The 13,877-nt window shown below is 34.7% G+C and overlaps 3 protein-coding genes and 1 pseudogene across 7 annotated transcripts; all 4 read right to left on the bottom strand.

The window, feature by feature from the left end:
* Positions 1-58: 58 nt before the first annotated feature.
* Positions 59-2,733, bottom strand: LOC8265062 (COBRA-like protein 4). Of its 2 annotated transcripts, XM_025156574.2 has the most exons (7): positions 2,514-2,689; positions 2,343-2,422; positions 1,391-1,847; positions 1,153-1,300; positions 770-1,047; positions 247-629; positions 59-156 (listed from the first exon to the last, which is right to left on the bottom strand). In XM_025156574.2, the coding sequence occupies exons 1-6, from the start codon at positions 2,650-2,652 to the stop codon at positions 346-348; spliced, it is 1,386 nt and encodes a 461-aa protein (XP_025012342.2). In that variant the 5' UTR covers positions 2,653-2,689; the 3' UTR covers positions 59-156; positions 247-345. The 2 variants fall into 2 exon arrangements, with proteins under 2 accessions (XP_025012342.2, XP_025012343.2); XM_025156575.2 differs by lacking the exon at positions 59-156 and having other exon boundaries at positions 248-629; positions 2,514-2,733.
* Positions 2,734-4,359: 1,626 nt separating this feature from the next.
* LOC107260906 (COBRA-like protein 4) lies at positions 4,360-7,725 on the bottom strand. Of its 3 annotated transcripts, none has more exons than XM_048373377.1 (7): positions 7,605-7,725; positions 6,342-6,430; positions 6,160-6,239; positions 5,601-6,057; positions 5,323-5,470; positions 4,948-5,225; positions 4,360-4,831 (listed from the first exon to the last, which is right to left on the bottom strand). In XM_048373377.1, the coding sequence occupies exons 2-7, from the start codon at positions 6,397-6,399 to the stop codon at positions 4,542-4,544; spliced, it is 1,311 nt and encodes a 436-aa protein (XP_048229334.1). In that variant the 5' UTR covers positions 6,400-6,430; positions 7,605-7,725; the 3' UTR covers positions 4,360-4,541. The 3 variants fall into 3 exon arrangements, with proteins under 3 accessions (XP_048229334.1, XP_015571932.1, XP_015571931.1); XM_015716446.3 differs by lacking the exon at positions 7,605-7,725 and adding an exon at positions 6,516-7,327; XM_015716445.3 differs by lacking the exon at positions 7,605-7,725 and having other exon boundaries at positions 6,342-7,327.
* On the bottom strand, positions 7,467-9,409 carry LOC112534048 (COBRA-like protein 4). Of its 2 annotated transcripts, XM_025156583.2 has the most exons (5): positions 9,198-9,409; positions 9,024-9,113; positions 8,854-8,933; positions 7,895-8,342; positions 7,467-7,766 (listed from the first exon to the last, which is right to left on the bottom strand). In XM_025156583.2, the coding sequence occupies exons 2-5, from the start codon at positions 9,079-9,081 to the stop codon at positions 7,735-7,737; spliced, it is 618 nt and encodes a 205-aa protein (XP_025012351.1). In that variant the 5' UTR covers positions 9,082-9,113; positions 9,198-9,409; the 3' UTR covers positions 7,467-7,734. The 2 variants fall into 2 exon arrangements, with proteins under 2 accessions (XP_025012351.1, XP_048229335.1); XM_048373378.1 differs by lacking the exon at positions 9,198-9,409 and having other exon boundaries at positions 9,024-9,191.
* Positions 9,410-10,364: 955 nt separating this feature from the next.
* Positions 10,365-11,945, bottom strand: LOC8265061 (annotated as a pseudogene).
* Positions 11,946-13,877: the final 1,932 nt, after the last annotated feature.

The following is a 13,877-nucleotide window of genomic DNA, read 5'->3' as shown; positions in this document are numbered from 1 at the left end:
GGAAAAGGAAATCAAAAAGTAGATAAAACTTGAAGTGTGAAAAGGCGAACAGGACGAGTGAAACAATCTGTTTTTTGTAATGATGCAGAATGAACAGCTCAGAAATTCCATGATCCTTTTTGGATGTAACATATTTATTCGCATGGTCATTCACCCCTGCAAAAAGATTTCTGCAACTGAATTAACCCACACTAGAACACATCTTCCTTCTAATCTGTGGATGAGTGTTAATAATGATTTGTATACCTGTTATAAAAAAATGTTCTGATTTTCAAAATTTCTCTGCGTTATCTGTTACAACTTACAAAGAGATCTGAAGATTTATCATTTTCCCCCATAGAATATTCACCACCAAGATAATAACAGCAAGAGCAAAGAAGCTGCCACCGTTAAAAATGTAACTGGATTTCTATAGGCAGAATTTGGCAGATATGGGTATGCGTCGGGTGGTGGCATCTTGCATTCATCACCATTGAAGTATACCTTCCTAGGAAATGCCCATCCCTGCTTCAGGGTAAAAGTGTTCCTGTCTTTCCGAAGAAGCACCTCAGACTGAATATTGCCAAATGGTCCGGCTTCCATTAACAGGTCATTATAGAACTTCATGCCGTAGAACATACCAGTATCATCTGCACAGACAAGTCAAATATGTATTAGTAGTGATGATAACTCTATTATGGAATTTCAGTGCCAGAAAACTTCATAATCATTTTATATGCAGGCGACTTTCTGCAACTGGAATGGATTGAGGAGTTCTTTGGGCACTCACTTATGGATTCATAGGGCACTAAAGGCTTGTAATCAAAGCTGAAGACTTGGGTGACATTGTTGAGATTGGGATGCTGAACGACGAGGGTCCACTGGGTGTAGTTCATCCGGTAGTTGAAATTAGTAACAGCAACCTTAGCACGCCAGTAATCTTTGTAATTGACTTTCACATGCCAATGCACACGAACCGGACACATATGATGCGTACATTGTAGCAATGGTGTATTGTCCTTCTTTGGTGTGTTTATGCCTTTTCTGTGTGCTTCTTTTGAGTCACTCCTGCAATTATTTTTTGCAATTGAATAGCAGCATTAGTTACTCTGACGTCCAAGATATGCATGCCTGATAAAGATCAATAATGGGGAAAAATATTTGCAGGCTTACATGATACAACTGTTTTTGTTACGGCAACCACATGCGCAAGACGGGCAAGGAGTGATCGTCTCATTGTAGAATGAGGAGAGGGAAACACAACAAGTTGGATTTTTAGAGGCTAGAAACTGTGAGTAAGTACACGTTACATTCCATGTCACTGCATAGAGATAGACTGAAAGTTAGATTACGTACTTTCCCTAATGGTAATGATAAGATATCTAGAAAAACTTGGAGGAAACGAACTTACTGAGTGCTTGTGTTTTTCGCCTATGATCAGGGGTAAAGAATACAGTGGAAGGCACAACCTTTGCAGGGCCACAGGTGTAGCCTGGTCCTGGACCTAGCAAAGTGAAATTCTTGGGAAGCTTCACTGTTTTATTCGAGGTGCCGGCAAGTCCAACACTGACCTGAAAGGCCGAAACTGAAGCTGAAGGATCCTGCCCCCACGCTGCCACCACGCCACCCTTGCAACAATTTGAGAATTGCTGGTTGTAAGGGACTCCAGGGAGCAAGTCAACAATTGTAGGAGTCTTCTTGCAGCAATGTGGTATATTTCCTTTGAACTTGGAACAGTCTCCTTGCTCTGTAGCTTGAGCTCCATTCATTGACCATATCACTTCTTTTTTAGCCCAGGACCAAGACAGAGTCCAGCCTGGGCTTATGATATGCCGGTACATTTGAAAGTTGCTCATGGTTACAGTAGCCTGCAATGCAAAGATTCATTTCAAATATTATCGAGATGATCATTCTAACTTCTTAAAAATTTGTTTTTCTAATACTTCATTGAGGATATGTTTTGGTTACTGGAACTCAATTTTTGATCTAAAGCAAGAGTAATCTTGCATGTAGATCCAAGAAAAAGTGAGATTGCATCTTTCTTCTTGTATTCTTCCATTGTTGTCTGATCACTCGGAGCAAAAGGATATAGGAAAAGAAACGAAGTCCTGAAACCTGTTAGAGGCATTGTCTTTAAACTTCCAACCTCCAAGAAATTCAAGATGGCTAGTTTTCTTCTTTCTTTTTATTTTTTGAATAAAATTACAACATATGCATAAATATTTAACAAAAATCTGAAAAAATAAAGAAACTTAAATCATGCATATGAAATATTGGTGTTATATATTTTCAGTCTAAGTATATATCTAGTTTTACTTTGAACAAGAAGTCATAAACCAATAAGAGATATTGAAAATTCTCACCACATAACCGTCTGGTGTCCAAGACATTACATCCCATTTGATGGTTATATTTCCATTAGGATCCAATGGGTCATATGCATCTAGGAAAACAATATCAATCACAAAGTAAGTATAATCTCAAAATGAACAGTCATGAACAAGAAACTAAGTAAACAAGCAAGAAAGTCTTACCAGCATAGGGCAACATCAAGGAAGCTAAAGTAACCAACAAAATAAGTTTCACTTGAGCAAACAAGTTCCATTGGTGAGACTTTGTTGCCTGAAAGACAATTTTCTGAGATGAGTAGGCAGAGTTATCGACAACCATCATCTCAAGTTCCCTGAACTGAAAATCTACAGGCAAAAGACTTGGAGAGCATAGACAGGCATTAATGTTAAAAAGGAAAGGAATAGAGAAGAAGGAAGACTACTCCTAAAGTGAAAATGAAATGTTCTAAAGATGTCTCACCTACTGGTTGTTAGATGAATTATGAGAAAATTTGCCATTGTAACACTGTATTCTAATATACACTTAACACCTTATTTCAAATTTATTTATTTATTTTGGTTCCTGGATCTTGAAGCAAAATTCTTGATGAGAAATGATGGGAAAAGGTAGCTAGCTGCAGGCGGGAAGATTTTTCAGAGGATTGAACATAACAGCTCAACGGTATATTTTCTATTTCCCTTGCAAAAATTTGGTGGTCAGTGGTGACATACTAAGCCACATGTATCAGCCTGACAAAGATGCCAGTATTAAACAGCTTTAGACACAAGTCTTCTGTTTCACTGACTTTTTACCAATCCAGTTAGGTGTAGAACTACAGGTGCTTCTCTGTATTTATGTTTTGGAAAATTCTTGGACCCAGTGAGGTATGATATCAAGATTCTTGATACATTTTCAAGTTTCTGTACGTGGTGACTTTATCCCATTCTTCATCTGGATTTTTCTGGGGTCTTTTGGCTTTGATTGTGGAATACATCTACTGTACCTTGTTCATAGCAGAATTGGTAGCTGGTCGCACATCAAATCCTATTAGTTGACTAATGGTAATTATTATAATGACAACAACATTTTCACCCAAGTTTCTTTTTACCTAGAGTTATGGCAGTATATAAATCACTCAATTGGTGGGCTCATGGTGAAAATATCTTCTCTTCTCATCTCTTTTTTCTTTTTCCTTTTTTTTTTTAATTTTCCAAGAGAAGAGAAAATAACCCTTGTCATACAGAAGAATGAAAAATATAACAAGATAAAAGGATTATACTAATTTAAATATTTTATTTAACTGTTTAAGTTATTGATTTAAGCATCTTATTTTAAAATTATCCATTTTAAAGTTTCTTTTTCCATTATCCTTCATCAATTAAATTTATTATCGTTGTAATTATGAATTAAACAAGGAAAAAAAAAAAAGAAGAGAATTTCATATACCAAAACATATGAAATAATAGCAGCAATCTCCCCTCAGATTTATATAAATAAGAAAAACAGGTATTTAAATGGATGGAAATTTACAGACCCATACAATAAAAACATTTATTTTTCAGATAATAACTCCAATTAGTAATATCGGTGGATGAAAAAGTTCAAAATCCAAATTTCTGCATCAAACACGAAGTTTTTGGGCCCCATTGGTATTATATTGTATATTTTGTTTGAACTTTAATTTTTAACCATAGAATGATGGAATGAGATCTGTCACCTAATAAAGTAGACTTAGTTTTTCTTATCCTTAAAAAAAAAATGTTTAAATTATGATGATTTATCATTAAAGAAAATATATATTAAGAGCTAATTTTGATTATTTATACTGAACTGAAGTTGTTCTATTTGAATCCTTCAATTCGAAGTGGCGTGGAATCCAAGAAAGCTGAAAGAACTGGTTTCTGTTGTATACCTAAAATCAATTCTTTATCTGGAAAAATTGACAAATATAAAAAGAAATTCTATATCGTCGTATTATTCTTCAGATAAAAGGAAATTCTGGAAAAATGGCAAATCCTACAGAGATTGAGAACGGTCACACTGGGAACAGAAGAGAAAAGATTTTTAATTATCCTTTTTCTTTTAAAGTAGTCTTAACAGAAGAGATTTCTCTCTACATTGGCTTTGTGCATTTTGTCTGTAAAGAATTTCCCCCTTCCTGTTTACAGTGCCTTCACTTTTCTCATTTCCTGAGCATAGATATTTAGTTACATACCTGACCCTTTTTCGATCTATAATTGTAATCGAATGATCACCACAAGCAAAATTGCAGGCATGAGACTTGACAGTGCAAGCCAATTTGCAGGAGCAGAATTTGGTAGATACGGGTATTCATCAGGAGGGGGCATCACGCATTCATCTCCATTGAAGTATACTTTCCTAGGAAAAGCCCAACCTTGGTGAAATGTAAATGTGTTCATATCCTTCTTCAGAATCAACTCCGATTGCACATTTCCATCCGGTCCGGCTTCCATCAGTACATCATTGTAGAATTTTATCCCATAAAACATACCTGAGTCATCTGCACAATACTCATTTCAATAGAGATTATGCATCAGGTCTAAACAGTTCCTGTACTGATACTGATACTGCAGAATTCAGGTAATGGGAAAGCTGTTCAGGGAATTATGGACCTACTTGTGGATGGATATGGGAGCACTGGTGTGTAGTCAAAGCTAAAAACTTGAGTGACATTGTTGAGATTTGGATGCTGAACAACGAGAGTCCATTGCGTATAATTTACACCGTAGTTGAAATTAGTGATAGCAATCTTCACTCGCCAGTAATCCTTGTAGTTAAGCTTTACATGCCAGTGCACCCTGACCGGACACATATGTTGTGTGCACAGCAATAATAGGGTGTTATCTGTTGTTGGTGTGTTTACTCCTGCAATGCTTAAAATGTTCGAATTGCTCCTGCAAGATGATACATGTTAAGTGAAATTCTCGAGCATTAGTATGAAAATCAATGCTGCTTCTGTCAGGATATAAGATCAAGTTGTGGAAAACTTACTCCACGCAATTGTTCTTGTTCTGGCAGCCACAAGAACATGCTGGACAAGAAACGATTGTAGAGTTATAAAAAGATGACATTGATACACAGCAGGTTGGGTCCGGAGAAGCCAGCATTTGCGAGTAAGTGCAGGTTACGTTCCATGTCACTGCAAATAACAGGGAAAGGATAATGGGAAGAATTTGACTGTAATGCCAAATTATTGCAATATTTTGAATTAATTTCGCAAAGAAAATGTAATAATTAGTATTTCCAAGAACTTGATCCAGCAATCTTACTCATTGCGTGAGTTTTTCGGCGACCGTCGGATGACAGAAAAACTGAGGGATTAACAATTGTTGCTTGGCTGCAAGTGTAGCCACGTGCCTGACCGAGCAAAGTAAAGTTCTTAGGCAATCTTACTGTTTTATTAGTAGTGCCAGAAAGTCCAACACTAAGCTGGAAGGCAGAAACTGAAGTTGAAGGATCTTGTCCCAGAGATGACAACACACCAGCTTTGCAGCAATTGGCAATCTGTTGGTTATAAGGCACTCCAGGAAGCAAGTCAACGACAGTAGGATTCCTCTTACAACAGTGTGGAATATTAATTCTGAACCTGGAACAATCTCCTTGATCAGTGGCTTGAGCTCCCACCATAGACCATATCACTTCTTTCTTAGCCCATGTCCATCCTATTGTCCAGCCAGGACTAGTTATGTGCCGATACATTTGGAAGTTGGTCATTGTCACCACTGCCTGGATAATCATAATCACATTCTACATCAAAAATCTAGATGACAAAATCTACTAATTTACATGGCAGTGCAAAAAGGTTGAGAGAAGAAAATTGGAATTTACCACATAACCATCCGGAGTCCATGATAAAAGGTCCCATTTGATTGTTATGTTACCAGTTGGATCCAATGGGTCAAATGCCCCTAAATATGCAGATTACAGTTGAAAAGAAGCAGAAAGCAACAGTATATCAGCAGGATTAGAACCAAGTTTATAACATTGAAATAGATGAAGTAAAGACTAACCTGCGTGGAAAAAAAGCATCACAAAGATAAATGAGTAAATAAATCCATAACAATCCATGCCTCCAGCTCTCTGATATACAGCTGCCTTTCTGCAGAAGATACAAAGATGAAGAAGAACATCAAATAAATGAAGGCTTGAACCAACGGTTACCAAATGTTTTGTATCAGATTTACCTATCAGTTCATCTACATTTGAGACAATCTTTTCATGGAGAGCAATCAAATGTAACCAAAAAGCTAATCAGCATCAGTATGATGTAGGCTTCTTATGGACATCGCATAGCTAAATTTATAATACAAAACTATATATAACTCAAATATCCAGGGCAGAATGGAAGCAGTGGAGGATATTTGTTCTCATTGATAGAGTCAGCAGAAGCTTCCAAAGCTTCAACCAAATTATTGAAAAAAAAAAACTGAGATTACTTAATAAATTATGCCGCCTAATTCCTTCTTTATAATTTAATTTTCTTTTTTGTTTGATTTGCAAGGGGGATAAGACTTTGATGCAGCATGAAATTAGACCAATAGAAGCTGGAAGAGGTAGTCAACTTCCCTTTTAATGATGACTTCTTAGCAGCATTTTCCCTGCAGCCTGCCTCAATATAGATCACCATATTTAGATAAAAAAGAAACTGACTGATTCATTCTTTTAAATGAGAGTATATTAACAATAATTGATTAAATGCTTATCAATACTGATGCAACAATATGATATAAGATTTGGCCAGGGGAGTCATATCTAGGGAGTTACCAATAGGGAAAAGGAAAAAAAAAAAAAAAAAAAAGCATCCCCATTACAGAAAATTCCTACTTAGTACGGTATAACGATTCTAACTTCATACTGCATTTCTGATAATATTTAGTGATAGAATTTTCTTTTTCAGAACCCAGATGATACTTTCAGGATATAACAAGGTAGCAGTTCAAGGATGGAACATCAGATGATACTCTTCATCTAACTTAGTTAAAATCACAATGTAAATAATTTTCAAGTTAAATTTTATTAAGTACAGAGTTGACTTCTAATGAGTCAATCAAGAATATTGTATGGTAAAGGATTGGTTCATGCTGAGAGATTTTTATGTTTATTCTACTCTACTGCCTTTAAAGAATGAATCAACATAATGGCAATAACTTGTTTTTTTTCTCAATTTATAATTGGCTTTGACATGATAACATCCTAAATATATAATAGTATATAATCTTATTATTACGTAAAATTTTCTTAAATAAATCATAATTCTCAAGACTATAGCTTAACTTAAAAAGCTATGATATCAGAAGATAGCTAGCTGTTCATGATCAGATGCTCATGCGTCGAGGAGTGGTTATGGAGTGTTAAAGAGATGGCATCGAGATGCAGCCTGGTTGGGTTCGGAGAAGTCAGCATTTATGAGTAAGTGCACTTGACATTCCATGTCACTGCAAGTAATAGACAAAGGATACAGAGCTTTTCAGGTATTTCATCAAGAAAAAGTAGACCATTAATTAAATAAAAGAATCTCATATTCCTCCGCGAAGAAGCTGATTTCATCAAGAATTAAACTTACTTATTGCTCGAGTTCTTCGAAGACCACCAGATGACAGAAAAACTGAGGGAGGGACAATGGCGGCTCGGCTGCAAGTGTAGCCTCCTCGGAAAGTAAACTTGTTAGGCAGTCTTACTGTCTTATTAGTAGTACCAGCAGAACCAACAGTTAGCTGAAAGGCAGAAACTGCAGTTGAAAAGTTTTTTCCCCAAGCTGACAATACACCACCTTTGCAGCAATTTGCAATCTGTTGGTTATAAGGTACTCCAGGAAGCAAATCAACAATTTCAGGATTTCTCTTGCAAGAGTGTGGAATATATCCTTTGAACTTGGAACAGTCTCCTTGCTCAATGGCTTGAGCTCCTACCATTAACCATATGAATTCTTTCTTTGCCCATGTCCATCCTATTGTCCACCCAGGGTTCTTTATTTGCCTATGCTTTTGATAGTTGGTAATTGTCACCACTGCCTGGATATCATAGCAATAATCACATATTTATAAACATATTTGAGGAATGAAAAAAATGTGCATCTTGCCTCATTCTTGTTTGTTTTGTTCTCCTGGAAAGCCAACATATACACTAAATGTAGGTCCAAGTTCTTGTTTGTTTGGTTAGCTAAAAATATTTTAGAATTGGATTGAGATTTTAAGGAAAAATTGGAAATTATTTTCTTTTCTCTCTTTCCCTAAAAGAAGAACTTTTTATTTTTGTAAAAAAATCAAGTCAAAGCAATTGATCAAATAAATAAAAAGAATAAACTATTACTTAAAATTATAAATGAAATATATAAGAATAATAAGAATGACAATTAATAAAGTTTTGATATTGTAATAAAATAAATAATTAAAATGTCCATTCTCTGATGATTTCCTACGATTTTGACTCCGATTTGAGAGTCTAAAGCCAACCAGCCCCAGGATATATTGACAATTGCGCCATTCTAACAACTACGAAACGTAATAAGAAAACTGGAATTACCACATAACCATCTGGAGTCCATGACAGGATATCCCATTTGATTGTAATGTTCCCAGTTGGATCCACAGGTTTAAATGCCCCTGAGAATTTCAGATTAAGCACAAAAGTAATAATACATGAATAGAACCAAGATTCTAAAGTTGAAATTACTACTTGAAGCAAAGACTAACCTGCATGAGAAAAAATCATAACAAAGACAAACGGGTAAATAAATCCATACAAACCCATGCCTCAAGTCAAGTTCTGTGTTTTGATGGAACCTTTATGCAGAAGATACAAAAGTTACTGTGAACCCATCAAGCAAATGAAGGCTTGAACCAATTATCTTCAAATACAAGACTCACCTGCTAGCTTATGACTAGTTTGTGTTCTCAGAAAGCCTTATCCTTGAGAGTTGAGAGCATCAATTTCAACCTCACAGCTAGTTAGACATGAATGTGTACATGGAAACTAATATATAATTCAGAACAACCAAGTCAAAATAGATGCAATGAAGGGTATTGTTGTCATTGAAAGAGCAAGTCGACCTTCTGTAACTGTAAGAATCAAATGTCCATTCACATGTTGATGCGATCATGTGATTATAAGAATTCTCAGTTCATTGACTTTTCATATAAAAAAAGTCAACCATGGAACATCTATTTATACTTTTACCCCATCCCTGTCTGGTGTGGTAGTATGCTGCTTATGCAGCATTTGGGGTAGTGGGGTTCAAGCCCTACCCTCCATACGTCATCCATTAATCCCTATTAATAATTAAGAAGAAATTACTAACAGTAGCTTCTAACAGTCATGGTAAGGAAGCGACACCGATAATAATGGTTTGACATTTTTCCCTTATGTTTAATTGATTTTTAAGATGATATGAATATATATGATGCTCATTAAACTCCTCTTTGTTGCAGATCAAAACATAACTCTCTTTGTTTCTTTCTTGAATTCTCCAATTTTTTTACATTTGTCCAAATTTGGTTTGCAAGAGAAAGGATTTAATTTAATATGGAGGAATTCCTGATATAAATACATTTCTTGTATTTACATACTTCATAGATATACATTTATAACCATCGACATTATATTTCCTATGCACTTTCTTGTTTATACTAATCTTTGTTGGTGTGCTTACTTTCAATCTCTACTGGAATCATGAACACTAAAAGGCTAGCAAAATCAAGATGAGAAAAGTCACTAGTGACGGTGCAGTAGCCAGATCGAAATGCGCAGAGTTGGGAAGGAATGGGTATGAATCTGGAGGAGGCATCATACATTCATCACCATTGAAGTAAATGTTAGAAGGAAAAGCCCAACCTTGCTGGAATGTGAATATATTCATGTCCTTCCCAAGAAGCATTTCTGATTGAACATTTCCATCTAATCCAGCTTCCAGAAGTAGGTCATTGTAGTACTTTATGCCATAAAACACCCCAGTATCATCTGCCGATTTAAAATCAAGAAGATCATTCTTCCAAATTTTTATATATACATATATATATGAACAATTTTAGTCCTACTCAGGCTTCTATGGACTTACTCATGGAATTATACAGCGTGAGTGGCTTGTAGATAAACTTGTAAAGTTTAGTGATATTGTTGAAGTTTGGATGCTGAGCAACAAGTGTCCACTGTGTGTAATTCTTTCCATAACTGAAATTGGTAATTGTGATTTTTACAAGCCAATGCTTCTTATAATTGGCTTTGACATGCCAATGCACTCGGATCGGGCACATATGCTGTGTACAGCGCAGTCTTGGTGTGTCGGATTCCACCACACTGGAAATTTTGGGATCATTCCTGCGTAAACCAAGATACATCTTCTAAGGAATAAAGTTATTAATTGCAGAACATACCGGTCTATAGCAAATGTGCACCTTTTTTGCAATTTAGATAGACTAGTGCCACTTACATGTGGACACAATTATGTTCATTCTGGCAGCCACAGGCACAGGACGGACAGGGAGTTATCTTGGAGTTGTAGAAGGATGACAAGGATACACAGCAAGTTGAGTACTTAGATACAAGCATTTGTGAGTAAGTGCAAGTCACAATCCATGTCACTGCAAATTATCTTAGTCAGTACATGTTCATAAATCCTTCACTTAGTAGAGTGCCTGTCTCGCAGTACGAGATTTATATAATTTGAGACATTTGAGAAACATAAACCAGGAAAGCCTTAAAATGTCAAAAGGAAAAATCCAACATACTTATTGCATGACTTTTTCGCCGTCTATCAGGTGACAAGAAAACTGAAGGTGACACAATTGTTGCAGGACTGCATGTATAGCCTGGTCCTGGACCGAACAAGTTGAAATTCTTCGGAGGTTTTACTGTCATGTTGGATGTGCCGGAAAGACCAACACTAACCTGAAATGCAGAGACAGCAGCTGAAGAGTCTTGTCCCCAAGCTGCCATAACACCAGCCTTACAGCAATCTGTGAACTGTTGGTCTCTAGGGACTCCAGGTAGCAAATCAACAATTTCAGGATTTCTCTTGCAGGAGTGTGGAATGCTTCCTTTGAACTTGGAACAGTCTCCTTGATCTGTAGCTTGGGCTCCTACCATTGACCAGATTACTTCTTTCTTAGCCCATGTCCATCCTATGGTCCAACCTGGGCTCATTATAGGCTGATACATTTGTAAATTACTCATTGTCACTGCTGCCTGATCAGATCAGTAACAAAATTATGGTAAAGACTTCAAACATTGCCTTAGCTTTACATGATAGGCAAATTCATGAAGCCACTTAATTGAGATTAATTGAGAAAACACTCACCACATAGCCATCAGGAGTCCAAGACATGATATCCCATTTGATGTTTATGCTTCCATATGGATCCAGAGGGTCATAAGCAGCTATAATTGATCATTATAACACATAGAAAACACAGAAACTAAGTTGTACATTTAGCAGAAATGATATGTCCAATTGCAGAGTCTGGTGAACCAAAATCTCACCTGCTTGTGACATTGTCATAAGATAAAGAATTGCTGCAGCTGTTAATAGTTCAATTAGCCTATAAGACTCCATGTTCTTAGCACACAAGTGTATTGCTGCCCTTCCATGGAAATGCAAGACTGCAGAGCCCTAGTATATATGTATGATCACTAAGATGAGACCAATTCTTAAGCTGACTCTGTGATTTTGTTTGGTACTTCATCGAAGATTCTCCTGTCATATTCAAGAACTTTTTGGGTAATACATAAGATATTAATGACTAAAGCATGAATACTAGCATGGCACATTTTGAACTAAGGATTATAATTTATAACACTTGTCTATCCAGATTCCTTTTTCATTCTTCTGTTTCGCTGGGTGGATTCTTCTTTTGCTAATTATGTTTGTCTCCATATGGACCCTGGCTTCCTTCTGAAAATTGCCCATTTGGCAAATTTCAGGTTAAAACTTGTTGATATGGCAATGTCAGTGACATATTAGTCCTACATTACACCCTTCGACATGGAGTAAGGTTCAGTTCACACATTATACTACTACCAAGTACCAAATGCCCTATTGTTATTGACTTTGACATTTTTCTTAAAGAAATACAATTTTATTAATCATTCGTTTTCATTTATTAAACATTTATAAAGAAAGTAAGCCATAACATTCAAGAGCCTACAAACTTTGATCATTATTGATTATTATATTATGATGTTCCTACTTTTCTTCTTTTATATATATTGTTATGATGTTAAATGGACTCGTAAATATATATTAATTGGATGAATAAGTTCAAATTTAGTTACAAATTAGGATTTTTCTTCTGTATAATTAGAGATTTCACATTATTAATAAATAGGTTTAATTATTAATTAGATCTTAATTTTTTATACTTTTAATAAATTTATTTATTTTTATTTACGAATTTTTGAAATACATTTTCCAACAAAAAAACTTAATAATTTTATTGACATGATATTGAAAATCATTAAAATATAAAAGTTAAATCAGTAAAAGAACTGACTCACCATATAAAAATGTAACACTTACCATTCCAAAATCATATTTGGAACGCTATAATTCGTATCATATAAAAGAAAAATAAAAATAGAATATAAAAAAAGAAAAAAATTATACAAATTAGTTTATTTGAAATAATAAATTTGAATATCAAGCCAAAATTCATTGTTATTACATTGCGTCAACATTATTTTGCTAACTTAGTTTTTTTTTTTTAAAAAAAAAAATTATCAGGTTTTTTGTCGAGATAATATATCTGACAAAAGAACTTAGAAGCATAAGTAGATTCTAGCAAAATTTTGAAAGAATGCAATAAATTTATTAAATTGGTGAAACATTAAAATTCAATTAGCAATAATAAGACCTTGATAATACAAATAGTTCATAAATGCTAAAACTTAAATAATTAAAATGGTTAGTTTTAATAATATTGATAATGGTTCAATTTAAATCTAATATTTAATAATAAACTTTATTTTTCACCAAAAATTTCTTATAGACTATTTAATACTCGATTTGATAAAAACTCATTTAAGCTTATTCATAAATAAGTCAAATTTAGGTTAATTTTAGTCTCGATTTCCATCCCTTTGGCATAACCTTTTATGTCATCAATTTAATTCAATTTTTAATTTATATTCCATTTTTTTCTTTTGATCTCTAAGAAATCTAATCAGTCGTAAGCTACACAATAGAAAGTAACATCTCCTTATACTAGCCATAAAAATAAGATTTTAAATTATATAATAAATGAAATAATATGTTCATAAGTATTGTCCTACTCCTAAAAATTAAGAGGTTATATTATAAAAATTATTTTTGATAGTTAGTTTTATTTCATACAATTAGCCGTTCAATGCGTGATGTGTATCAAACAATAATATTAAATATGGTGTATACATATTTGGAAATTTTTCTATGCTTCACTGACTAGTTCATTATTTTGTGTTTGGGTTACGAGGGAAGTCATTTCTTTGTCATGGCGGCGGCTGTCATTTAATTTAAGCAAAATCAAATTCCAAACACGTTTAGAAATTTTCGCTAAACCCAAACGCGGCAAAAACTG

Source organism: Ricinus communis, chromosome 4 (assembly GCF_019578655.1).
Source record: "Ricinus communis isolate WT05 ecotype wild-type chromosome 4, ASM1957865v1, whole genome shotgun sequence".
Lineage (NCBI taxonomy): Eukaryota > Viridiplantae > Streptophyta > Magnoliopsida > Malpighiales > Euphorbiaceae > Ricinus > Ricinus communis.
Note: the sequence above shows the minus strand (reverse complement) of the source record. Positions and strands in the feature narration are given on the sequence as shown.

Coding starts and splice junctions, on each gene's coding strand:
- LOC8265062 (XM_025156575.2), bottom strand. CDS start 2,652: ATGATGGTTGTCGATAACTCTGCCTACTCATCTCAGAAAATTGTCTTT. Junction 1,848..2,342: donor GGACACCAGACGGTTATGTG/GTGAGAATTTTC, acceptor TTTGCATTGCAG/GCTACTGTAACCATGAGCAA. Junction 1,048..1,152: donor AACAAAAACAGTTGTATCAT/GTAAGCCTGCAA, acceptor AAATAATTGCAG/GAGTGACTCAAAAGAAGCAC.
- LOC107260906 (XM_048373377.1), bottom strand. CDS start 6,399: ATGGATTGTTATGGATTTATTTACTCATTTATCTTTGTGATGCTTTTT. Junction 6,058..6,159: donor GGACTCCGGATGGTTATGTG/GTAAATTCCAAT, acceptor ATGATTATCCAG/GCAGTGGTGACAATGACCAA. Junction 5,226..5,322: donor AACAAGAACAATTGCGTGGA/GTAAGTTTTCCA, acceptor ATCATCTTGCAG/GAGCAATTCGAACATTTTAA.
- LOC112534048 (XM_025156583.2), bottom strand. CDS start 9,081: ATGGGTTTGTATGGATTTATTTACCCGTTTGTCTTTGTTATGATTTTT. Junction 8,934..9,023: donor TATGATTTTTTCTCATGCAG/GTTAGTCTTTGC, acceptor TGAAATTCTCAG/GGGCATTTAAACCTGTGGAT. Junction 7,767..7,894: donor TCGAAGAACTCGAGCAATAA/GTAAGTTTAATT, acceptor TATTACTTGCAG/TGACATGGAATGTCAAGTGC.